The sequence below is a fragment of the Plutella xylostella genome, chromosome 26 (assembly GCF_932276165.1).
Source record: "Plutella xylostella chromosome 26, ilPluXylo3.1, whole genome shotgun sequence".
Lineage (NCBI taxonomy): Eukaryota > Metazoa > Arthropoda > Insecta > Lepidoptera > Plutellidae > Plutella > Plutella xylostella.
Window position 1 is genome coordinate 7,724,936 of NC_064006.1, and position 26,982 is coordinate 7,751,917.

The following is a 26,982-nucleotide window of genomic DNA, read 5'->3' on the forward strand; positions in this document are numbered from 1 at the left end:
ACTAAGCGCAGATTTAATGACGCATTTTAATTGCCCGTCAGTGTTAATTACCTCATTAGGAATCCAAGCCTTGCGCTACCTGATCCCGCTATAAAACCTTTCCACATCCGGTGTACCTTATCAGTCGCTTGTTGCAAGTTGACCGGTACACATCTCGTTGCATTGTATTCCTTGTTTTCGCAAACCCATGGATACCACACCAGAAGAAGCTGCTCAAGTTGTTGCCTTGCTGCAACAAGGGTTAAGTCAGCGAGCAGTCGCTGCCCAGCTCCACTTGAGCCAGTCTGCTGTATCCCGAGTATACAGACGGTTCCAAGAGACTGGTGCCTTCAATCGAAGACCAAGAACGGGCCGCCACCGCTGCACTTCAGAGAGAGACGACCGCTTCATTGTCTCAACCTCGCTGCGCAATCGACACCTTACGGGCGTTGATGTGCAGCAAGAACTGAGACGTGTACGACAAGTGGCTGTCAGCGAGTGGACAGTGAGAAGACGCTTGAAGGAAGCCAACTTGACACCAAAAAGACCTGCATCAGGCCCCAAATTGACTGCAGGCCACCGACAAGCGCGTCTTCAGTTTGCTCGAGAGCATCTCGATTGGAGCATTGCGCAATGGCGGTCGGTCCTGTTTACTGATGAGTGCAGAGTGTGTCTGCATGGCAGTGACAGGAGAGGCCGGGTCTACCGGCGTCCGGGGGAACGATTTGCCCAATGTTGTTTCGCTGAAACAGTAGCATATGGCGGCGGTTCCTGCATGATGTGGGCTGGTATTTCTCTAGAGGGAAAAACCGCACTTGTTTTCGTGCCTGGAGGCGGCCGAGGAGGCGGGTTAACAGCTGATCGGTACATCACCGACATTCTACTCGGTCATGTTGTGCCCTATGCAGAATTTGTCGGTGAAGACTTCGTGCTAATGCACGACAATGCCCGCTGCCACACGGCACGAGTCAGTCGGCAGTTTCTGAGAGAGAAGGAATTGCGCACGATGGACTGGCCTGCGCTCAGTCCTGACCTGAATCCCATCGAACACTTATGGGACGAGCTCAATAGAAGAGTTCGGGCCAGGAATCCAGTCCCTGCAAGCGTGGACGAGCTGAAGACAGCTTTATTAGAGGAGTGGGACGGCATTCCTCAGGAAACTGTCAAAAAGTTGATAAGGTCTATGAGAAACAGGCTGCAGGCTGTAATTAGGGCAAGAGGGGGCAATACAAAGTATTGATTTAAATAAATAAATTTTTATCTTAACATTTTTTGTTTAATTTGTATAATACGATACCCATACCCTTTTTTCCTAAATTCCCGTTTTTCCTACAATTGCGTTCAGACATCATTTATTTCAAAAATGATGAATGGATTTCAATAATAATGATATCAAATTAAAGCTGACATCTTAAGCTTTTAAATGACATATCATTTTTATTATTTCTATTCATAATTTTACTTGTATTAATGTATGTTTGCGCCGTCAAGGCTTGAGTCGATTTGGTTGCTCGCGAGTGTAGTTACATAAATTTTAGATAATTTTATGTCAATCCTGTGATACATATAGGTAAGTGTATACGTATAGCTACTAACTCAACTACCTACCGCAATATTAACCAGCTTAGCTAGGTAAATGTTATCTATATAACAACATAGTTATACATTGTTTCGTCTCTAGTACCTAGTACCTACGTAGGTACATAATTATCCACCTACACGCTCTTAAAACAGACGTACTACAATAAACCAGCGCATTATCGCAAACTGCATTCAGTTGCACGACACATCCCTACCAAGACACACATTTACTGCGCATACAAAATGAGTTTCAAAGACAAGGTGGTGATAGTGACCGGCGCCAGTTCGGGCATCGGGGCGGCCACCGCCGTGGAGCTGTGTCGCCAGGGAGCGGCCGTGGTGCTGGCGGCGAGGAACCCGGGCAAGCTGGCGGCGGTGCGCGCGCGCTGCGCCGCCGCCGGCCCGCCGCCGCTGCTGCTGCCCACAGACCTCGTCAATGAGGCTGATCTTAGGAACCTCGTTGATAAAACTGTGGAGAAATACGGGAGGATCGACATCTTAATCAACAATGCTGGTTTCGGCGCTAAAGTCCCGTTCGAATCCGCAGACGCGATGAAAGTTTTCGATGAAATCGTGGGTTTAAACCTGCGCGCTGTGGTCCAATTGACCCATCTGACACTGCCGCATTTGATCAAGAGCAAAGGTAACATCGTCAATATATCCAGCGTCGCTGCGCTGAAGAATATTCAAGACTCGTTCGCGTACTGCACCGCTAAGGCCGGCTTGGACCACTTCTCCCGCTGCATCGCGTCAGAACTGGCTCCTAAAGGGGTGAGAGTCAATGTGGTCAACCCGGGACCAGTGAGGACTGACTTCGTGGAGAATATGGGCGTTAATGAAGTCGGAAAATTCTACGAAAATATAGGAGAAATGATGCCGCTGAAGAGAGTGTCGGAGCCGGAAGAAATCACAGATGTAATTTTGTTTTTGGCCAGTGAAAAAGCTAGGGGGGTCACTGGGGCCAGCTGGGTAACCGACGACGGGTACATGATCAAGTAATCACGGAACTACATAGTAATTCATTATACATATTCTTGTTTTGATTCTGTATTATTACCTATATTGTACTCGTACTTACCTAACTTCATTCGATAGATAATTATTTTCTGCAAGGATCGTAAAAGGGCGAAGAGACCAAGCAAGTCACTGGGGTCAGATGGGTAACTGGGGTCAGTTGGGTCACTGAGGATTGGATACTCTAGTGATTGCTAGATTACTTATGTATTTTTTCTATAAGTACTTTATATGGTACCTACCTATCTAACTACTTGTAGTTATTACTATTTCTATAGATAAGTACTGTTTACCTAAATGATTGAATATAAACTTGCGAGATGAAGTGTTTGTTTTGTTACCTACATATTCCTTGATGATTTGATTGAGTACTGATTAGATAGTTAGGTAGCTAGTAAATAGCTACTTATGTAGATACCATGTAATTCTATATTGGTAGATAGTAAGACACCTATCAATCATTGGTACCTACTTACTACATTTATGCCCATTCGATAGGTATATCTATTCATTTCTGTCTTAGTAGACTGTACTCGATTGGTCAAATGGGTCCTAATTTCATGGTGTCAGAATTAATAGGTATTGGGTAAAAGAACCTTCTTATGCCATAAGTACGAAGAACTAGGCATTTCAGTAGGTCAGCAGTCAGCACAGATCTAGTTCTACACCTACCTCTTATAGGTACCAACTGGACCTAACCGACATAATAGTAGTAGAATGATGCGGCTTATACCATATGGCCTTGGATCTGGTTAATCATAGTGCATTACAGTGAGGTAGGTACAGGGTACCTACTTATACATAATATACGTACTGGTGTCGAGTGTGTTTTTATCAAAGTGATTAAAGTGTTCTGTTTTTCTATTATAGATTACCTATCCCTATATGTATATGTCGCAGGCATCTGGTTTAATCTCATGTTTGATTGAACCGCTAGCCCGTTCATTGGCAGTGGGCTAGTCATATCTGCCGATGAACCGATAACCGTTGAGGTAGACGAGTTCTCGAGTGGAGACCACGAACAGGCAAATGCAGCGTGGGAAGCCCTCAGGCGCGCTGGACTGACGACCTTAGGCGGGAGGCCGGTAGTGGTTGGATGAGGAAGGCCGAGGGCCGAGTGTTGTGGAATGGTAATACTAGTATACAAAAAAATGCAATCCTTTGATTGTAGTGTTCTGTAAAAACGTAGATATAAAAACTCATTATAATAAACGTTGGGCTCTTCAGTCACTGCACGACCAAAAAAAACTAATCTGTCACTCATAGACTAGAATAGAACATAGACTTTGTAGTTGGTCTGAGGACTAGAATAATTAATTTTTTCTCTATGCTAGAATATTATACTGTCACTCACGCTGATACAAAAGATATTTTTATGTGATTTTTTGCCTATTTTATTTCAAAATCGCGAATTGGCATCAGGAAGCTAATATTTATCGTTTAAAAGCAATTACAGACTTGTTTAAGTAGTGGGTGGCCCTTTAATATTACTTATCAAATAATAGATTTGAGACACTTTGAATGAGGCTCAGGTCTTGCAGTCAAAATAATACACTCTGAAACAAACTCTGAAAAAATTATAGGATCTTGATAACCTTACAAGTGCAAAGGTAAGAACCTAAGTATAATAAGTAGGTTAGGTATATTAAAAGTATGAACTACCTACATACAGCTTATTCAATATTTCAAAAAACACAAAGAGGTATATACACTTTGGAAGTTTGGAATAAGCCTATGTCCAACAGTGGACGCCGGGCTGATGATGAAGATGATTATTAATGAATACTGCACTTATGTAACTACAATTCTATTCTATTCTCTGTGGGGGTATGAGTACCTGCACCTGGCTCTCTCGAGTTGGTACATGTCAGCGCCGGGATCCGAACCGAATCTCTGCCGTGAGAAGCGGGCGCTTACCCGTCTGAGCTACCACCGAACTACTTACTTCCTTATTTTCCAGCTACCTACCTCCCTCTGTTGACACAATGGTCTCAACATGTGTTCTGCGGACCTCTGCTGCAGATGTCTGATCGGGTTCTCGTGTTGCGCCTGGTGTATCGCATACTGCGCACTGTGTGGCACTTGCATTATGACGGCGAAGAATAACGATCCACTGTCGTGATTGGTTTATGACGTGTTTGGTTGGTGACGTGTTGTTTGGTTAATGACGTGTTGTTTGGTTAATGACGTGTTATTTGGTTAATGACTTGTTATATAACGAAAAGGTATTATTTTTGTGAATTGTTAAGTTTGTGTTGTTATATTGCTGAACGAGTAATTTACAGAGTGTTATTTATGTGAAGGTGTCAAAATGTGTTGTGGATTTTTAGAGTGCTGTTCCATGTTTTGTGGTTTTATTTTGGGGGTTTACAGTTTTTGCTGTAACATAGAGAAGGATGACCTCCACATAACGATTCCGCAAGCCAATTAGGGTCGCCGCATACTTTTTAGTAACGGCCTTAGTTTATACGACCGTTACTAAAAAGTGTGCGGCTATCTAGTTTAGTTTATAATGCGGTATCAAAGAGAGTAAAATTTCAGTTGAATCTGTTAAAAATATACTTATTTATTTATTTCAAAGTAATTTTCGTGATCTAGCAAATGTCTGTAGCTATGAAAGTCCATGTTATGTTTCGCAACTGGTTTTGTAAGTCCTATATGTTTTCAAAGATCAGGTTATTTACTTTGTATTAAAATAAAAAGTGAAGTAAAAGTTATAATTTCTTTTATTTGTCATTTAAAAATAAATAGCTTATCGTTGGTATAAAATATTTTTTACAGATAAAATCTTACCAGTATTAATGTAACGAGAAACTATATTGATGATACATTTTCTATAAGTGTTGTCCGGTACTATCAATTCTTCCACTTTATCGACTGTAAATGAGAAATAAAAGCTTAGGGTCGTATTCTTAGGCGGCCCCTAGACGATCAATTATATTGCGCAATATTGAAAATTGTGCAATATAATTCATCGTCTAGGGTTAATATTGAAGATTGAGCAAACGTCATTTGGATTCAAAACTTATTGCACAATATTATTGTAGGTCTAGGGTCCGCCTTATAGTATCTAATCGCTTATTGAGTTACCCCCGAATCATAGGCCGTATTTTAAGTTTAGAGGAGGTTTACAAATAAGTATGAAACACACGAATTTCGACTCTTTGTGTCAGTTAAAAAGTAGAAATTCGAATATCATAAAAATTTGAAAAACTTTTTTAAAGTGGCAGAAAGCTCTATGAATTCGGGGGTAAAAATATAGAGTGGTGTAGTGGTTAGGGACCCTGACTGCTATGCCGAAGGTCACGGGTTCGATTCCAGGCTGGGGCAGATATTTATTTAAAGACAGATATTATTTGTACTCGGGTCTTGGGTGTTGATATAAATTTATATTTAATATTTATCTATCTATGTATTTGTGTACATAATACATATATCAGCTGTCCGATACCTATATTACAGGCTCTGCCTAGTTTGGGGTCGGATGGCCGTGTGTGAGATTTCCCCACATATTCTATTCTATTCTCTGTGGGGGTGTAAGTACCTGCACGTGGCTCTCTGGAATGAAACCTTTGTGCATATCCCCAAGGTCTAAACTGCCTTCCTAAGCTTGGACCATTTCCCACCACGCTGGTCCACTGCGGGTTGGTGGGTTCACATATATCTAGATGTGCTAAGTCTAGATATGCAGGTTTCCTCACGATGTTTTCCTTCACCGTAAGAGCGATATGTAATACATTGTAAAATTCAAAGAACTCATTAGCCTGTCAGCTGTCAGCGCCGGGATTCGAACCCGCATCTCTGGCGTGAGAAGCGGGCGCTTACCAGACTGAGCTGCCACCGCTCTGTCCCCACATATTATTATTATAACTTAAGAACATGTCTCACCGGGGTTCTAAGCGTGTTTTCCGCCAAGATGTACTCCTCTGACTGAGGATTCAGCGCCATCTTGTAGTTGACCAGCCCCTGTCGATCCTTCTGCTTGGCCAGCGTTTCAATCACCACCGAATGCACCTGGGAATACGGTCGCAAGTTGCTTGACACTGGATAGGATGATTTTTGGGCAAGACTAAGCTCCAATTTCATAAATAGTCGGTTAAATCGTAACCAGGGAAAGGTTGATCAATTATACGATGTTAAATTCTTGACAGATGTGTCAAAAGTCAAGCAACAATCCCTAGTTATGCTCTAACCCACTATGGAGAAATTGGCACTAAGGCTTTTTTAACAACGTGCGGGATGGCCGCCATTTTCCCGCATCTCGCGAGCGAGATATTCGTAAAAGAGAGTTAAAAAGTGATAAAGTCGGAAGTGGTGACCCGGACGTGATAGATACATCCTCTGTCTATACGACACTGTGTAATACGATCGATGACGCTATTGCTTTATAAAGAAACCACTATACAAATTATTCGGTATATAAGAACGATAAAAAATATTCAAAAACTGAACAGAACTTATTCTAACATGAAGGTACAGAAGGCGATCTTATCAGTAAAAAAAGTTATTTCTTCAATTTTAATTTAGCTAGTCTACCGTCCCGTAGGTACCAAAGTAGCCAAAATTGTTTAGCCAAATTATAAATGACCGATTCTCTGACAATTCTCTCAGCACAAGCTTGCTTGTGTTGGGGTCCACCAACCCGCACTAGGCCAGCGTGGTGGACTATACCTAATCCATTCCTTCATTGGAAGGAGACCCGTGCCCCAGCAGTGAGGACGTGATGGGTCATGATGATGATTCCCTGGCTCTGGCAAGAAAAGTGGTGACCCCGACATGATAACAGATATCCTTTCCAATGTATACAGTAATAAAGTACCTTAAAATGCGTAGCAATCTGCAGTTTCTCGTCCGTATTGGATATCTTGTTGACAAATGTGGCGATGAGTCGTCGACTGGAGCCCAACTCGTGTAGTCGAGCGATCACCATCGTGAGCGGGATGTGACTAGACACTGTGGAGCGACCGAACCAATCCTGCGAAACAAATGATAGATAGATAGAAATAGAATATTCTTTATTTGTACACACACTAGAACAGAATTTACAAAACTTATATGCAAATACATACATAGCTACAAAAAAGGCGGTCTTATCACAACAATGGGAGCAGTTGTCGCTTCTACCTAAAAATAAATAATTGTTGTGTTTCTAGTTTTTTCTAAGTAACTAACATTAGAATAAGGTAATTGTAGTACTAACACTATCTGGATCTTGGGGCCGTAAAAAAGATTAATAAATAAATTATATCACTTCAGAATCGGATAACGCAGAACCGAAGAAATTAAAAGTAGGCACAATTTACCTTTCTTGTGAAGATCGATTCTACAATCTCCCAGTTTTTCAGTTTGGCGTGAACGTTTAGCACCACCCAGTCGTATTGCAGAGGAGTTATCTGTGAAGCAAAGGAAATACATCACGAATTTATTATTTGATAAATGTTTCTACTGTTACTCCCTTCCATACACTAGAAGAAAGAGACAGACTGATGTTTTTTTTTACACTATAGTTACTATGTCTATCTTATTAATGGTTTTTTCACATACATACATTTGATATACATAGTATAAGTAATAGGTAAAATTATCCTCGTTATGTTAGATAGAGACAGCGAATTTTGTAGTTGCTATAATTGTTAGAGAGAGAGACAGCAAATTATGTTGTTGATATGTTAGAAAGAGACGGCGATACCACAGTGAAAACGTGGATTGCCCTTTTTATATTTTTCTCTGTTCCACGCGCACAGTAGGTTATAGTGCCCTCACGCTCGCACAGTAACCTTGATGACAGAGATGTAATTAGTTGTAGATGCAAAGGTCAATACCATATAAGTACCTAGGTAAGTTCCCTTAAATACCAAACATTAGCAAGGCAGCCATATCGCTATCTGCTATCTTGCTTGCTGTAACTTTGTAGTGGCACAATCCCTACGTTAGAGAGGGATCCGTTGCTGCTATATGTTAGAGAGAGATAGTAATACCTGCTGTTGCTGCGACAGAGTGAGAGGCGACATGATCTTGCCCGCCGTCTCGGTCCAGTGGTGGGCGCAACAGTGGGAGAGACACTCCATGACGGACTTATTACTTAGAGCGGTAACCGCGGCGCACTTCTGCCACTCTGCAGATAAATAGATAGGTAGAATATTATTTAATTGTATACAGTGTGTTGTTTTTCAGACCCGACAAACTTTAAAGGTGGATTCTACGAGTAATTTCATCGAGAAAAAACCCCTAAGGGGTCTAAGTAACTTAAATTAGATATCTTCTTTATAGAAAATCATATCTCGAGATTTAAACGCCTGTCTGTAACATGAAATAAAATGCTCTTATCCGCAAAAAGTCATCTCTATCCAATAAATTACTAAATACTTATTAGTAGGATGTATTTAACGTTACTAACTTTGTTTAGTGAAACAAAAATATGTTTTATAATTTTAACTTGTGTTATTAGATTGGTTCATAGTTTGCTTTGATTAAGCATTTTTTTATATATATTTTTTACTTAGCCATATATGATTAGGCATATTTCTAAGAAAATGTCTAACTGACCTAAAAACTTGATATAATTAGTGACAATCTTCGCTTGGTTGACGTCGATGCCGGGCTGGTTGAAGTGATTGCTGAGAAGGTTGTTCAGTTTGCGCAGTAGACCGTCCACGTTGTTACCTTGCGCCCTCACGTGGTGCTGGTATTGGTACATCTGTCGAGAAACCGACAAACGGGTGTGATGGAAACTTGTAAAAGAAGAAAAAAAGACCTCTAATAATATAATGTAGACAATTTATGGTTTCTGGCTACATAGCATTTTAGAACTGTAGGAACTTGTGTTTTGAAAAAATCTCGGCAATAAGAATACCTATTGAACGCAAATATTGTTAGGTTTTGAGTGAAACTTACAGCGGCTTCGGGACTTCGGCCCAGCATTCTGAAACGCAATCAATACATTTTACATAAAATAAAGCACAGAGATACATGTGTCGAAGCGTCCGTAGTCGAGCGGGCCTCAGTGATCGTAACTGATCGCTGAGGTTAAGCAACAACTGACACGGTCCACGGCCATTGGATGGGTGACCAATTTCAAGTGGTGCTTTTCTGGACGCTTCCGTGCTTCGGACGGCACGTTAAGCCGTGGGTCCCGGTTGCTGCTTCGGCAGCAGTCGTTAATCCTAGTCAGAGGCCTTCGGGCGGCTTGAAAACATCTGACAGTCGGGTTGCCCACTTACCCGACAACACTCTCAGCACAAGCTTGCTTGTGTTGGGGTCCACCAACCCGCACTTGGCCAGCGTGGTGGACTAGGCCTAAACCCTTCCTTCATTGGAAGGAGACCCGTGCCCCAGCAGTGGGGACGTAATGGGTCGTGATGATACATGTGTAGATTATATCAACTGTCCGACCATATAACAGGCTATGCCTAGCTTGGGGTCGGATGGGCGTGTGTGAGATGTCTCCACATATTATTTATTATTTTGTGTCTGTATCTGTACCATCTCGGGACCATGGGATCCCGTGCATTTGGAAGGCGTGCATGGGGCCGAAGCCAACACGTAGAGGTCCGTTTGACAACATTAATTTAAATGAAATGTGACACCAATGGACGATTTTCCCTGTGTAAACTATAGAAGTAAACCCAAGGAAAGCCCTGGTTAGTGCAGGACTATTGTAGGATATGGAGAAAACTAATACAGTGCTATGGAAGGGTGTGCTAATTGTACTGGGTAACTGGGACTATGGAAGGACTATGGCTCCTGCCTGACCTATATGCACTTCAGCTATACCTGTAATCCTATTTCATTTACATATTTTTATAACTATCTTCTATCCAAAAGTTGTTTCGTAGAGATTGTTATAAGCAATAAGGCCGCCTTTTTGTACTGTTTTATTTTGTATGTTGTTCTGTTTTGGTGCAAATAAAGAGTACCTATTGTATTGTATTATACAATGTGTTGTTTTTCGAACCCGAAAAATTTTAAGGGTAGATTCTACGAGTAATTTCATCGAGAAAAAACCCCCACATGTGGGGTCAAATCTCAATATTCTAGAAATGGCGGCCATTTTAAAGTTTTAGATAATTAGTTTTTTCTTCTTCTTCATAAAAATCATATCTCGAGATTTAAACGCCCTACGGACATGAAATAAAATGCTTTTATCCGCAAAAATGATCCGCAATGAATGATCTCTATCCAATAAAAATATAAAGATTTGCTAAAAAGTTACATAAAATAAGTTAAGTAAATTCTTTTTTTTTCTTTATTTAGCCAAAAAAGTATTCACAGAAAAACAATACACAGTGGGACCTGCACTAGGAAAAACCTGTAACGCGGGCTCCCGGTTCAATTTACAACAGATTTGACAGTTTGTGATAAAAAAAGAATTAAACAAAGTAAAAAATAGTAATTATGAGCTATTCTTAACCATGCTTTAAACATATTATAAAATAAAATAAAATTACTGTTAAATTTAAAGTTAAGAGCCAAAACATTATTTCTGTATAGAATTGTGGTTACAAATGTATTATTAAACATAAAGTAATACAGGGAGGGGAAGGGGAAGGATATAAATAAATAGATAAATATATATATATGTATATATATGCGTATATTGTATTTAACCAGCTTTATCCATCATCTATCCATCTATCAAGCGACCCGTGGTCAACATGTGATGAGTAGTAGAGCCTCTGTGTCATCATAATTTAGTGCACTAAGCCACTTTTTAACACGAATTTTGAGTTCATTTCGAGTGCAACCCTGTATGTCACAGTTAGCGAGAGCCTTATTGAAAATAAATGGGAATGCGAAGTACTTAAATCGTTTAGCGAACGCGGTGTAGACACGTGGGACATACAGTCGTGGAACTCTCCTGTGGCTCTGTGCAGATAACTCGTTTGAGGCTATGTTATGGTGAGCCAGTAATACCCGGAAGATATAGAGTTGGCGAACTGTTAGCAACTTCACATCTACAAATAGTCGGTGAGTAGGGTGGCGAAACTTAAGCTTCAGCATGACTTTTAAGACAGCTCTTTGCGCCCTTTCGAGATTAATGATGAGAGTTTTAGCAGCTCCGCCCCAGACTGTTACACAATATGAGAGTAATGATTGGCACAGAGACTGATAAACCAGGAGAAGAACATTTTTGGAAGCTGCATCTCTCAGAAGTTTCATTACATAAATAACTTTTCTAATTTTGGCAGAGAGAGCCAGAACATGGTCTTTAAAGGAAAGTCTTTCGTCAATCATGACACCAAGGTATTTTATGGCTGTAGTGTTTCCAATTGTGCTGCAGCCGCAGTCAGTGTCAGCTAGCCCATCGCAAACATGATTTTTTTGTGCTGGGACGAGCGGAGGAGATGAGGCACGAGTTTTGTGGAAACAAAGGTATTTTGTCTTTGTTGAGTTTAAGGTGAGAAGGTTGTTTGATAGCCATTTTGAGACTATATTAAGTCCGCGTTGAGTCTCACTCATTAAAAGCTTCTGGCCACGATGAACCATTGAAAACTAGTGCTGTATCATCAGCGTAGCAGACGACATCAACTTTATCGTTACCGGATAGCTGAGTGGTAATGTCATTAATGTAGGCTATAAACAGAGTCGGACCCAAAATACTGCCTTGGGGGACTCCAAAGGTATTTTTTTCTGGGTCTGCAATGTGATTACCTATTTTTACACACTGTCTGCGATTGGCCAGATAACTCTTGAACCAGTCGTAAGCTACACCGCGGATTCCGTGGGACTCGAGTTCAAGGGCGTACCCAGGATTTCAGCTAGGGAGGGGCAGCTCAAAATTGTTTCGAGAAGATGACCGGTAAAAACTCATGAAAATTTACTTTTATGGTTTGATTAAGATACAAAACAAAATATTAATTTCACGGTAATCTCGGATTTGCCGAAATTTTTTCTATAACAATCTTTTCAATAAACAAAATAACAATTAAAAAAATTATTTCAATAAACAAATGTTGTACAATATTTAATTAGGTCGCCTCGCCATCTCGAGACTTGGGTTTCAGATTGGATTTTAGATCTCCCCTTCCTCACTGTTTCCGTAGCTGATGTCCAAGAGGCCCACCTTACCTCATTTCTCTTTTCACAACGGTTCCGCAGCTGGCTTGGATGGTCTTCGACCAGAACACATAAAGGAGCTAACCACGTCATCAGCCGCTGATTCTAGACGAATACTACTGGTTAGTCTCACAAAACTGTGCAACTTTCTCCTTAAAGGTTTGCTCAACAGAGAAGTATGCCCAATGCCCATACTTATGTGGAACTTCATTGTGTGCTTTTCTGAAGAAAAACGGGGGCATACGGCCTATTGCAATTGGCAGTACAATACGCCGTTTAGTAGCCAAGCTAGGCTGCCGAGCCATAAAAAACGAGTTAGCATCCTATCTACAACCGGTTCAAGTTGGTTTTGTATCCTTTGGGTCCTTCAATTTTCAGCCTTGCCATACTGAACGCCATACAGTCAATAAAATCACCCTTGAATGTGTTGTATCTAGACGACGGCTCCGTAGGCGGGAGCCCCCCGGGAGGTCCCCGGTGTTAGGTACCGTGCTATATACAGGGTGATTGGAAAGTCGATGTATTCCTTCAAATGGGTTATAGACGAAGGCATTTCCAGTCAATTGAATTCCATAATGCATTATCCGAAAGTCAACCATTTCTGAGTTATTTAAGTTTTAAGTTTTTTTTAGATTTTCCCAAAATTTATGTTAAAAAGCAAAATATTTAAAAAAACTAACCATTTTTTTAATACTTTTTTGATTGTTTTGCATTAGTGACACCTTAGCCAAGTAATTACATTCATTAAATGCGCAATATCCAACTTAATTTAGACACAGCGCTTCAAAATAGTTGAAACATTAAGAAAATTTTACCAAAGGTGAAAAGAAAAATCCTAAATTAAAGAATTTTATCTGAAAAATTTTCAGGCACTACAGCTTAAAAACATAGTCAATGTCTAAGCTTTAAAATTACATATTTCAATATAAAATCGATTAAGGTATGACCAAGATTTAGCCAAAACAATTACATAAACGGACAAATCTCAGAAGGGAAACGAACAAGATTTGTTCCAATTTTAAGTAAAAAAGTCTTATAACTGGACTTTGTAGAGCTCCGAACCGTTTACTAGTAATTATTGTTCTTCGATAGCGCGGTTCCTCAAAAGCACAGATCGACGACAAGATTGCTTCACCGAAATAATGCTTGTGCGATAACACATTAGCCGAAAGTGGTTGACTTTCGGATAATGCATTATGGGGTTCAATTGACTGTAAATGCCTTCGTCTATAACCCATTTGAAGGAATACATCGACTTACGAATCACCCTGTATAACGACGCCTTGCGAATAGCGGTGGCATTTAGGCGGGGATGCGATGTTGGTGAACCGCACAAATGCATTTGTGGAGCATGGGTCCAAGCAAACGCCCACCACGGCCTGAGTTGCGGCTGATGTGCCGGCAGATTCCCCCGTCACCACGCCCTCATTGACCTGATCCGAAGGGCCCTGATTTCAGCAAAAATCCCGTGCGTGCTGGAGCCGCCGGGTCTGAGCCGCACGGACGGCAAGCGCCCAGACGGCTTATCTTATCGTTGGTGCCCTGGGAGCGTGGTAAAAGCCTTCTGTGGGATGCGACTTGCGTCAGCACTTTTGCTGCATCTCATGTCGGTAGCACACAACGCATTGCTGGGTCTGTTGCTGAAAGTGCTGCGACTGCTAAGCATACCAAATCAAATATAGTGTACTAGCCAGAAATTATATATTTGTGCCTTTTGCCGTCGAAAGAACGGGAGTGTTGGGTTTTGAGGCAAAACAGTTTTTGTCGAGCCTCAGCCTCGACGCTCGGGATCGTATCTGGCTCAAAGAATCTCTCTGGCTATACACAGAGGTAATGCAGCCAGCATTATGGGAAACTTTGAGCCAGGTACGATAAGAGGAGGTCTTTTTGACATAATTTAGGTTAAGTAGTTTGTAAATTGCATGATATAAACAATATTTTTTTATTAATTATAGATAATAGAATATTAAATGAAAATATCGGACTGAAAAGAAAATATATTCAGACACGTTTTTAATTCCCACTTGGCAGAAAAGTTTATTTTATCTTCTAGGGGGGGGCAGCTGCCCCCCCCTGCCCCTACCTGGGTACGCCCTTGCTCGAGTTTCTTCAGCAAGATGAGAGGGGACACTGTATCAAAGTCTTTCGCCAAGTCCAGGAAGACACCAATGCATGCATCGCCTTTGTCTAGTGCAGATGAAACACCTGATACCAAGCGCTGGATAGCATCTTCGGTGGATTTTCCTTGACGAAAGCCAAATTGATTCGGAGATAGAAGAAAATTCGATTCCAAAAAATTTACCAGACTTTTATTCACAATTTTTTCCAGCAACTTTGAGAAAATACTCAGAAGTGATATGGGTCTGTAGTTCGATGGCTCTTTTTTATTACCTCCTTTGTGTATGGGTACCACGGCTGCCAATTTCCAGCAGGTCGGAAATACTCCCGTCTCTATGCTGAGATTAAATATGCGCGATAATGGCGTTACAACAGATTGGCTTATTTCTTTAATTAACCTGGTATTGAATCCATCGAGCCCAGGAGCGCTACTAATTTTCAAACCTCTAATAATACTGTCAATTTCATGCGGGTCTGTTGGGCTAAGATAAAATGAGTCTCTATTATAGGCAAGCTCCACCTCATTGGCTAGATCCTCCTGTGATTTATTTAGCTTTTCCAGTATTTTAGAAGCAAGGCGACAACCCACACTGGCAAAATAATCGTTGCACGCTGAAAGAGACTCCGGAATCGTGTCTTTCGCCTCGAGGAGTTGAGAGGGGGAAGTACAGCCGTAGTTAAGTTCGCATATGTTTTTTATAGACTGCCAGAGTTTTTTAGGATCGTCTTTGTTTTCGGTTAGTAATTGGTTCTCATAGTTGGACTTTAAGGATTTAAGCAGCTTTTTACAGAAATTTCGGTATCGTTTGTAAGTCACTAAGAGTGCCGAGTCTTCTTTATTTTGTCTGACCTTCATGTGTAGGTTGTCTCTATGCTGTATGCATCTCATTAAACCGGGTGTTATCCATTCTTTAAGGTTGTGGTTTGACCGACTAACTTTTTCTATCCTGGTGTGGCGTTTACAAATGTCGTCAATGACATTAGTGAATTTTTCAGCCATAACAGATACATCGATAGAATCATAGTTAAATGATGATCAGTTGCACTGGTGGTACATACTAGACCAACGCTGTCCAGCTTACATCCTACAAAAATATGATCTAGGCAAGACTTTTCCCTAGTTGGTTTAGTGATTGCGGGTTTAAGACCTTTTTCAGCAGTCCAGCAGAGGTATTCATTGACTTTATTATTCATAGCTTCGGTAAGGATATTAATGTTAATATCTCCGGCAAGAATAATCTGTGATTTTCGTCGAGCTGAATCAAGGACTCCATCCAAAGAGAGAATAAAGTTGTCGTGATTTTGAAAGGATGGGGAACGATAGATGCCGAATATGCAAAATGAATTTGGAAATTCCACTGCCAAACAGTTAGCATCCAAAATTTCTGGCTCAGATACGTTGACGTCCCAGTCAGCTTTAACATAAACTATGACTCCTCCGTTTTTGTTTATAAACTTATTCGTATGAAAACTGTTGTGACCTGGGAGACTTCGTATAATAACTGTATCTGTTAAATGGCACTCAGTTAGTATAATAATATCAAAGTCGATTCCTAGTCTTTTGATGTCTATTAAGAACATGTCAAAGTTTTTCTGAATGCTTCTGATGTTAAAAGTGGCAACTTTCAAGTTGTGTTGACTACTAAAACAAGATTTGCAATCAGTAGGGTTAGAAACGGTATGGCAAGGAACTGACATGGTTGCATCAATGTTATTTTCTATTTCTAGAAGCAAGTTAGCCATCGCGATTTGATTCATTATTTGATTCAACATTTGATTCTTCGCCGAACCACTTCTTTAGATTACGAATTAGAATTGATTTATCGCTTTCTTCAGGTTTAAATTGATTTAGTAGCCTAGTACGTGATTTAAAACACGATTTCTTGCTTTGATTAAAGTTTCCTTTTACATATATGGACACAGTATTATGGTTGTTACTATAAACATAATATAAAAAGGGGGTTGTGGGGATAGAGTTGGGAGTGAGGTAAAGATATATAAGTTCAAGGTTACATTCATGTACAAAAACATAGTAATTAGAATTTAGTTCAAAATCAAGAAGTTTCGCTTTGCAAGGCCTTGGGGATCGGCAGGTACTTGTCCAGGTCCTCCAGATTGCGGATCGTGATTGCGGACGACTTATCGACCTTTCGAATGAGGATTGATCCGTCCTTAACCCAGCAGTATCTAAATCCATTCTGACGAGCTCGTAGTCTTGCTTCACGAAATAATATCCGGTTGCCCTTTGTAAGCCTCTCGTTTATGAAGAGTTTGTGTGGGGGGGCATTGACAAATCCTTCTGACGTTAAATTCCGCCGAGACTTGGCAGCTTTAATCAGCTCGCGGCGCTTTGTCTGGCGAACCAGCTTGACCACTATAGTCCGTGGCAACTTTTCTGGATGAGCTGGGTTTTGAGATGCGACACGGCGAGGGCCAGCTCGAAAGACGTCGTCTAAGTCCTCGTTCTTCAAATCAACGCCAATCCTCTTTGAAATTACCATAGCTATGTGCTCAATATTCTCATTTTCGGTTTCTGGGACGCCGGCGATTTCAATTTCATTTTTTAGGAGGTACTGGTCTTGAGCAGATATTATTGCAGACTTTTTTGGGCGGTAGGTGCAAAAAAAGAAGCACATAATTTTATAACTCTTTAAATTTTTAATAGTTAAAACCTATAAATAAACATATCTTTCCCATAATAACAATCGGAATATGTGCAAATTAAATCAATAACTGTTATCTGCACTGTCCTAAACCTCTATGCTGTAAATACTGCACTTACCAACTGGCATAACCTCAAACTACACAAACAACAACACTATGGCCACAGCACAAAAAGTTCTTCAGAAACAGATGGATATGGAATCAATGATTGCCAGCCGTTTGGATGACTTCGAGTCAAGGATGAAGGCTATAAGCACCTCAGAAAAGAAGACTGATGTTGATGTTCTTGCCTCTGACTTCGCAGCATTCAAGGACATGGTTCTGTGTGTTCTGCGCCTCTTGCAGGACCAAGTGGCCAGTCTGGCAAATCAAGTCGACGAGATGGACTGCCAGAGTCGCCGTAACGCCCTGATATTCAGCGGTGTGCAGGAGCAGGATGGAGAGGACCCAGCAGCCACGGTATCAGGCATTGTGACTAAGATGGGGGTAGTAGGCTTTGACAAGTCTGCAATCCAGCATTGCGTCAGGATAGGTGCGAAGAATCCCAAGAGGCCGCGCCCAATTCTTGTTCGGCTGGCCAGCATCTCCATCAAGGCATCAGTGTGGGCCCATAAGAAGCAGCTGAAGTCAAGTGGCACGGTCGTCAGTGAGTTTCTGACCAAGAGCCGGCAGGACATCTATGCGCGCGCCCGTCGGCACTTCGGGATGAGCGCGAGCTGGACGTGGAACGGCGCCGTGTTCCTCAAGCTCGCTGACGGCACCAACGTGAAGGTGGCGACGGCTGCCCAGCTGGATGAGTTGTGCAGGAAGCATCCTGCGGCAACTCCGACGACCTCAGCGGCCGCCAGGACTCCCATCGACAAGCCCGTGACCAAGCCCAGCAAGCTGACTCCCGCCGCTGCTGCGGCTGCGCCTGCTACAAGGAGCAAGACTGGCGCAACATCTAGGGATAGGCGGGTGTAATGCACAGGTTTTCTGCATTTTGAGTGTCTGTTTGAACATATTATCTATTTTTTCCTTATAAACATTGCAAGCTGTACATCCTACCCTGTTTTGTGAAGGTATTTATTTTGTTAACTTTTATTTTTCGTGACGTGTTGTTCACTCGCAAGGCTTTTGACAGTTGACTTTGACGTTTGAGTCGTTTGACGTTTTCACACAGAGTAACCATAAGTTGCGTTCAGAAATTGTATTTGTAAATTTTATTTTTCACACTCTAAATAATGATAGCCTGATTTAGCCTTTTTCTTGGTTATTTCATTATTATATTTTTTCTTTTGCTAGGACTATGCAGTTTTAAATGTTATTTTGTAAATTAATAATCCACAATAGATAGTTTTATTAGGAATTAGTATAGTTTTAGGTATTTAGTTATATCGATATATATATATGTTATTATATTTAGTACATTATATATGAGTATATATGATTCTGCAGGTAGTGATGATGATAGCTTCTTATCATGTTCTTCAATAGGTTCCACCTCTCCTGTTATGTCTTATATTCCACTCTCCTCTAGCCTCAACACGCAATTTTCTCACCATCGCAAAGCATTTAATGTGGTCCATATCAACGCACAGAGTATTCCTTCACACCATTCCGATATGCTTGCGTCATTTGATAATAGCAATATACATGCCATTCTAGTCTCCGAATCCTGGTTAAAACCCTCTCTTGACTCTTCTCTCCCACCCATTACCAGGATTTAAATTAGTACGTAACGATCGTACGAATAAAGGTGGTGGTGGAGTGGCTATATACCTCCGCAGTCACATACCTTACACCATAGTTAGTAGGTCTCCAAGTGAATATTCTGGAAAGGCTGAACATCTTTTCTTGGAGGTGCGTCTTAATTTCAGCAGAATTCTTCTCGGAGTCTACTATAGCCCCTGTATGACCGTTAATTACTTCGATTCCTTTGAGAAGCTTCTCGAGGATTATTCTCCCAATTTCGATAACACTATAGTCATGGGCGATTTTAATACGTGCCTCTTGAAAGATGATCACCGTTCCAAAACAATATGCTCCATCACGGCTGCGAAAAATCTCCACATCTTGCCTCTTGGTGCTACGCACCATCCACCTAATTCCGATCCTACTCTTCTAGATCTTGTCATTGTTTCTTCTCCTAACCTCGTCCTCGAGCATGGTCAATTAACTGCTGATTGTTTCTCCTACCATGATCTTCTTTATCTTTCTTATAAGGTCCGCACTCCTAAACCAAAAAAGCGTACAATTCTCCAGCGTGATTTTAAGAGAATGGACATGCAGCAGCTTTGTGAAGATGCAAAGACTATTGATTGGGCACAGCTGGATAGCATTAATGATATTGACGCGAGGGTCAATGTGTTTAATTCTCTCTTGACCAACCTCTTCGATAAGCACGCCCCTCTGCGTCCATTTCGTGTGAAGCAGCTGCCTGCTCCTTGGCTTACCGATCATATTAAAAGCCTTATGACAAAACGCGATCATGCCAAATATCGCTATAAAAAGCAACCGACTGATGACCACTTAAAGCAGTATAAAGAGCTGAGGAATCGATGCAATAGAGTGTGTAGAGATGCAAAACGCCGATACATTCATACTTCCATTGACAACTGTGATACCTCGCAGTTATGGTCATTTCTTAGAACACTGGGCATAGGAAAATCTCAGACAAACTCTAATGTTGATACAGACCTCGATGCACTCAATAAGCATTTCTCTACCCCACCTTTGACTATTAATGATCAAAACAAGGCTGAGGCTCTGTGCAATCTTGCTTCTACACCGTCCATTGATTGCCCTCCATTCACTTTCAAATTGGTCTCTGGTCGTGACGTTAAGAGATGTGTTTCCCATATTACTAGCAAGGCAACGGGAACTGATAATATTAGTATCCTGATGATTAAACCCATTCTCGAAATAATTTTACCACATATAACTAATATTATGAACCTTTCCTTAATCTCATGTTCCTTTCCTAGCATGTGGAAGAATGCTTTTATTGTCCCTCTTCCAAAAGTTCCCAACCCAACCACATTATCCCAATTTCGCCCCATTTCAATCCTACCTTTCCTGTCAAAAGTCCTTGAACGCCTTGTATTCGAACAATTTTCCAACTTCCTATCCACTCACCATCTCCTTAACGAATTTCAGTCTGGGTTTCGTACCGGCCATAGCACCGTCACCGCGCTCATAAAGGTCACCGATGATATCCGTCTAAATATGGAAAATCACCAAGTAACTGTGCTTACCCTGTTAGATTTTAGTAATGCTTTTAACACGGTTGATCTTGACATACTCCTTGGAATTTTACGATCTCTTAACGTATCTCCGACAGTCACCACTTGGTTCGAATCTTACCTTAAGGGACGCCAGCAGTGCGTTCGCACCGACGCAGAGAGCTCTGCCTGGTGTCCGGTACTAGCGGGCGTCCCGCAAGGCGGCGTGCTATCTCCTTTACTCTTTTCACTATTTATTAATATCTTAGCTAAACAACTTACTTCTCTCTACCACCTCTATGCAGACGATCTCCAGATCTACACTAGTGCTCTTCCGGAAGACATTAATTCGGCAATTGACGTCATCAATCAAAACCTGGACATAATATCTAAATGGGTAAAGAAGTTTGGACTTCTACTCAATCCTAACAAGTCGCAAGCTATTATGATTGGAAGTCCAAGGCTGCTGAATAGATCGTATTTGTCCCTTGATAGCAAGCTGTACTATGACGGTACTGAGATACTTTTTGTTAAATCAGTTAAGAATCTGGGCGTAATTATGGATAGCACATTTACCTGGCTACCCCAAGTAGAAGCAGTTAGTAAAAAAGTCTTTGCATCCTGTCACTCCCTTAAGCGCTTGCAATTTTTCCTGCCTCATCACACTAAGATTACGCTGGCACAGTCACTACTGCTCCCGATTCTCGATTACGCAGACGTAAGCTATCTTGACCTCACAGAGGAGCTACTTAACAAACTCGAACGTCTCCAGAATTTATGTATCCGATTTATTTTCGGATTACGTAAATATGATCATATTTCTGAGTACCGTGCTGTACTAAAGTGGCTCCCGATTCGCCTTCGAAGGAATACTCATATTCTTTGTCTTCTTTATAATGCCCTTAATAATCCAAATGCTCCCCAGTACCTACGAAGCAAGTTCACATACTTGTCTTCCCACGGACGTGCTTTGCGATCACAGGAAAATAAAATGCTGAGTGTACCGCAACATACCAGTGCGGCCTATAGTGGCTCCTTTGCTGTCAAAGCTGTGAATCTGTGGAACTCGCTACCAGTGGAAGTACGGCTATCGTCATCACTTAATGTATTTAAAAATAGTCTTAAATTACATTATTATAAGACCTTGGGATGGTAATTGTTTTATTATATTTTATTTATCTATTTATTTATTTATATATGTAATAGTATATTTATATATGTATACTACTATTTATATTAATATAAAACATGATAGTTAATATATGTAGGTACATAATAGTTATTTATATTTATTTATTTTTAGCTTAGAACTTAATATGTTAGGTTATAGTTAGATATGTTTATTTAAATTTGGATTAGGTTACACTTGATTGTCTCTGTGTATACAGTAGTTTTATTTAATTTTAAGAGTTATAGGCTTACTTTTATTTCCACACCATAAAGGTTGACTGGAAGAAATCGCGTTTAGGCGATAAGTCCGCCTTTGTATATATATACTTGTATTGTTCTTTCTTGTACTTGTTAACTTTTACTTTAAACTGTGTAATTTGTGTATACATACAATAAAGTGTTTAAATAAATAAATAATTGCTTGAGATTGCTGCAGGGAGGCTTTCAGATGAAGTATTTCCCGCTCCTGATCAGAAATCCGCTTAGCAAACTCGCCTAGTCTTTCTGTAATTGTTGTAGAGACTGCGTTTAACTGAGTAGACAAATCAGCTACCTCTTTCCTTAAAAGCGGAATTTCAGTTTTCTGTTTTTGAGTAAGATCTTGGATCTCTTTTCGCTTTAGACGAATTTGATTTGCGAGCGACTTTATGTCCACATTATCTTTCTCAGACTTACTGGCAGTTAGCCTACTACCGCGGAGCATGTTGACGTTACTAGTCGGTTGTGTGGTGTTGTTACTTGCTTCCGGGGCTGTGGATCGGACTGGGGTTAAACTGTTATCACCTTTAGATTTGGTCTATTTAGATTTTATTAGGTCTGGAACAGCCAGGAAACAACCACTTTTCTTTATACTCGGAGGAGAAGTTAGCGAAAACAGTCGAGGTTACATTCAGACATGGCAGGTCATAGAACTTTTTGCACTTGAAACATTTCATAAAATCTTGTGTAATTATATCATTCTTGCATCCGTTACATTTGATTGCCATGATGCCTCAGCTGGTGAAGTTGCAGTTGCGTGAAGTAGATTGGTAGAATCGTAGCAGTGCGGTACGTAACCGTGCAGCGGCGTAGAACGTAGGTAGTGATCGCTATTTTCGCGCGGCGCAGTACGTTTCTCTTGGTGGAGCGGTTAAGGAGAGCGGCTAGATGTACTCACCCCGCCGAGCGATCGCTGGTTCGAGTCCCACGGCTGCACAATCTTTTCTGATTTTTCTCAGCTGGCCTCGCCCTCCATACTTCAACGCAGCTATCTCTTTTCTGACACGCCCACTGGGAGGAGTTCTCTCATAAGCGGCCCATATGAGGGAGCAGGAATCACAAAAACTGAGTTCGGCCAATAGCGAATTTAGAAAAATAATTTAAAAACTATTGAGAGCACAAACTGTCACACGTCCACCCTGTACAATGTCTAGAGACGAACCCAGTGTTAAAAGCACCTAATCTAGTTTTTTTGACAGTAAAAAACAGCAAAAATTTTCATTTTACTTGAATAGCTTTGAAAATAGCCCCCCTTTTATGGTATTTTTATGTATTCTTTTAAAAGTATTTGAGTTAAGCTAAACAATGATACCAAAACCGTATCTCTACGTCGAGGCAGTCAAGAATTATTGCAATTTCAAAACAAACCTAACGGAGCTCATGTAAGTTGATTTCCTTTACATTCAGAACTCTTTCACTAAAAATTATGTAAGAAACACCAAAAAAAGTAGTTAGGTGTGTTTTGAAATTGCAATAATTCGTTTGCCTAGTCGCCACACCACGATTGCCTAGTCATTTCGTTGCCCATCAGTATTATTATTTTAATTTAGTATAAGTATCTTTATATTGGATTGTTACTTGTATTTAAATAGCTACTACACTGTCGCATTGGTGCCTCAACTGTAATGGTGGTGTATGTAAAGAAGATAAATTAATAAATATGTGTTTGGTCACTCACGTGAGCAAGTCGGTGAGCTCCGTGATCTTGCCCTCGCTCTGCAAGAAGCTGACGTAGTGGCGCAGCGCTGTGGGCCGCGCGGACAGCAGCTCGTAGACTAGCTTCTTGTTCAGGGTCTGGATCAGGAATAGGACTACCTGGAATATGAGTAAGGATTTCTGTCTTGGTCTCAACTGAATAATTTTACTATAAAATACCTAAGTATTCCTAATTACAGTCGTCGAAATATAATAGGCCCGTTTAGACAGCTACACAAATTTGCTATTTACTCTTGATTTACTTGATGAAATACATAAAAAGACACATAATCTGGCTTATTATTTAACGGCCGAAAAAAAAAGAACTTTTAAAGCACCAAAAGTTATTTGAAACTTTGGACAGGGCAGCACCTTTCATGCATCACAACAATTTAGGCAGTTACCCGGATAAATACAATAAAATAAAAATATGGCTTTGAATTCCCCTTCAGGAATACAGTTATGAGGATAATTATGTATGTATGTAAAATAAAAATAATAACTCGGGAGCTAGGCTGGCTGAGCTGAAATCAAGGGGATATGTACAAAGGTTCCACGCGAGAGAGCCACATACAGGAACTTCACCCCCTCTCAGAATAGAATAGAATAGAATCACTCACACTAATAATACAGTTGCCATCCCCTATAGCGACCGCTCCATCCAATAATTCCGTCTTGCTCTTGAGGCTCCGGTGCGTGTGCAGCGAGCACGGCCGGCCAAGCACCAGCCGCTTCAGTGTTATGGACACTGTCTCTTCAGAGTCTGCTAGTTTTGGCTGTTTGCTCGGCGGGTCCTTGCCTGATGGTGCCAGGAGGACTGGAATAGGTAGAAGGAAGAGGGTTAACCTTTAACTGCCGACGTGGTCTAAACGCGCCACTAACAACGAGGTTAGGTCTGAGAGACGTAGATATTTGAAAAATCATTTAAAAATAAAGTATACGTTTTATTTCATTTATAACAACCCATAAAAATACTATAGTTAAATTGCTTATTATATATGGATAGTCAATAAAACAATTAGTTAATTTAACAAGAAATCAGCCTGTATTGATGAGATCCCAAGTTTTATTTCAAAATTTTTAGTAACTTTTATTAGACATATATATTTTTTTGTTTATACACATATCAGTAGATTTTTTTAAATAATTTTACTCTTTTATATCTAATAAAGTAAAATAAAAAAGAATCAGCACAAAAACTTAACGGAAAAAAAAACTGACACACAATCAAGTTAGCATATTTATGGCTTGCAGCTATTGCATATTTGTAGGCAACATGTAAGGCACATGGGTTTCTTACAGAGACAACATGAATTTTTTGTGCGTCTTTTTAGTCGACTTGGACAAATTGCACAGGTCTTTCGAATACCCAGCTATTCTTGAGCATATTCTCGGGCAGAAGGCGGTGAGGGCATGTCTGTAGGGCCAATAACTCGTTCAATGGAACAACGTAGCTCTCGTGGTGGTCTGATATTTCATCGCCTCGCACGTCCTGTCTCCTTTCTCTCAGTTACCTATGATTATCAATTGCTTGATTTTTATAATCACTAGGAAGTGTCCTCTTTTTTGACCCTAAACTACCACTTTCAGACATTCCGTAGGAAAAAAACATATGTTAATTACGATGTGACGACCTCAAGACACTAAGGTAGTACATGCATTTACAACGTGGTGACGACCAAGAGACGTATCAAGTTTGGAACATTAACACCGTACTTACGTCTGTGAGACGTCTCGAGCTCCGCATAGAGCACATGTGCACGCGCCGTGAGCGGGACGCCGACGGCAAGTAAAACACGCGGGGGGAGGAGGGTACTGAGCCGCGGGACCTTGCTAACGCTTCAGATGAAAAAATATTGACAAAACAAAAACGCGGCCGTCTGTGAGACGTATAGGTCGGCAGTTAAAGGTTAAATAAACTGGAACAGTAGCAGCTTAAACAATTACTTTTATTATGTATAGTCATATTGGAATCATGTATAATATGTGAAAGTTACACACCGTTAATCCAACAGTTTTGTTTTCATACAAGTCTGATTTGGTACTTTCATACAAGCCTTGGTTGTTGGCCTGTCCTCTAAGTCACTCCATCCATCATCAAATTAAGGTTAAACCAACCAACTTGTTATGTTTCTTTTCAATTGGTGCCTCTAGTTGGCTTTGGATTTAACCTTAAAGGGTATCTGCCCAGCAATGTATATGTTGTTAAATGTTACATTCCCCAATTTGACAAGTTGTCCTTTAGTCATTTGATTGAATTCAATGAACGAGCTTGTGATTCATTCAAAAAGGAGATTCAACCAGACAACTGTGACATATACATATTTCTTTAAACACAGTAGAATGTCAACACTTACTGAGGTCCAAGACCTTCGGTGACACGAGGCTGGACAGCGGCAGCAGTGGCTTCGCCGCACCGCTGCTGAGGAACCCCTCACTGTCACTCTGTGAGGAAGAGAGGTTGGCCCGCTGCCCGATAGCCAATATCTCTTGGGTTGTAAGCTGAAAAGGTTGCATACATTTAGATAACACAAGCAAGAAGAAGTTGAAAGGTTGATAGTGGATTACCTTAAGCGGGGGTTGAGGAGTGTGTGGGAAGTTCTGGAGGGTTAGTACAAAACCTCTGACCCACCAAAAGTTGCAGAAGTTTTGATTTTATTTTATACGTTTACATGGCGTGCTGTTCTAGTATTAGTATCAGGTATAAGCAGTTTGGTCTTACAGGGTACTAAACATGCGATGAAACACAAATATAGATTGTAAGGAGTATTTTTTCTTTGTAATAGTAAAAATGGGTCAACTCACAATATCATCGTCGAAACTGAATGCTTTAACTTGAGTGGTATTCCAGTATTCACTGTCGTCTGCATCCATTGTAATGAAATATACAGTTTTTCATATAGTAGACAAGATATTCACTTTGGGCGTATTTAATGGCTTTTACAATAAAATTATAAATTAAATACAACATCAACTTTATAAACAACAAATTTTCAAAATAATCACAGAGTATCAATCATTCGTCAAATCAACTGTCAACGTCATTAAGCGCTGACGCTGTAGCGCTACAGGCTGTAACCTCAGAATAATAGCTTTGTCATTCTGTGTACTTAGTAGAGAAGTACAAGCAAGGCCTGGCTGGTACCATGCTTGTACCAATTTTGTTCCTTATTTTGTAACCAAGGAGCATTAGTAACCTATTTCAGAAACGAGAAGTGTGTGCCTGTACCGTGTGCGATGATGG

The 26,982-nt window shown here is 40.7% G+C and overlaps 2 protein-coding genes and 1 long non-coding RNA gene across 3 annotated transcripts; 2 read left to right on the forward strand and 1 right to left on the reverse strand.

Moving 5' to 3' along the window:
• Window positions 1-1,743: 1,743 nt before the first annotated feature.
• LOC105379989 (3-oxoacyl-[acyl-carrier-protein] reductase FabG-like) lies at window positions 1,744-2,560 on the forward strand. The gene has a single exon (XM_048630676.1). It carries the CDS (start codon window positions 1,804-1,806, stop codon window positions 2,557-2,559), a length of 756 nt encoding a protein of 251 aa, XP_048486633.1. The 5' UTR covers window positions 1,744-1,803; the 3' UTR covers window position 2,560.
• A 1,337-nt stretch (window positions 2,561-3,897) lies between these two features.
• On the forward strand, window positions 3,898-5,291 carry LOC119692175. The gene is made up of 2 exons (XR_005254158.2): window positions 3,898-4,184; window positions 4,535-5,291. It is a non-coding gene; the product is annotated as an uncharacterized LOC119692175 (long non-coding RNA).
• On the reverse strand, window positions 5,285-26,719 carry LOC105398826 (spermatogenesis-defective protein 39 homolog). The gene is made up of 11 exons (XM_048630674.1): window positions 26,544-26,719; window positions 26,096-26,240; window positions 24,359-24,555; window positions 23,722-23,858; window positions 9,469-9,496; window positions 9,121-9,271; window positions 8,553-8,689; window positions 7,878-7,967; window positions 7,394-7,549; window positions 6,463-6,588; window positions 5,285-5,451 (listed from the first exon to the last, which is right to left on the reverse strand). Exons 1-11 carry the CDS (start codon window positions 26,610-26,612, stop codon window positions 5,431-5,433), a joined length of 1,257 nt encoding a protein of 418 aa, XP_048486631.1. The 5' UTR covers window positions 26,613-26,719; the 3' UTR covers window positions 5,285-5,430.
• Between the last annotated feature and the right edge of the window lie 263 nt (window positions 26,720-26,982).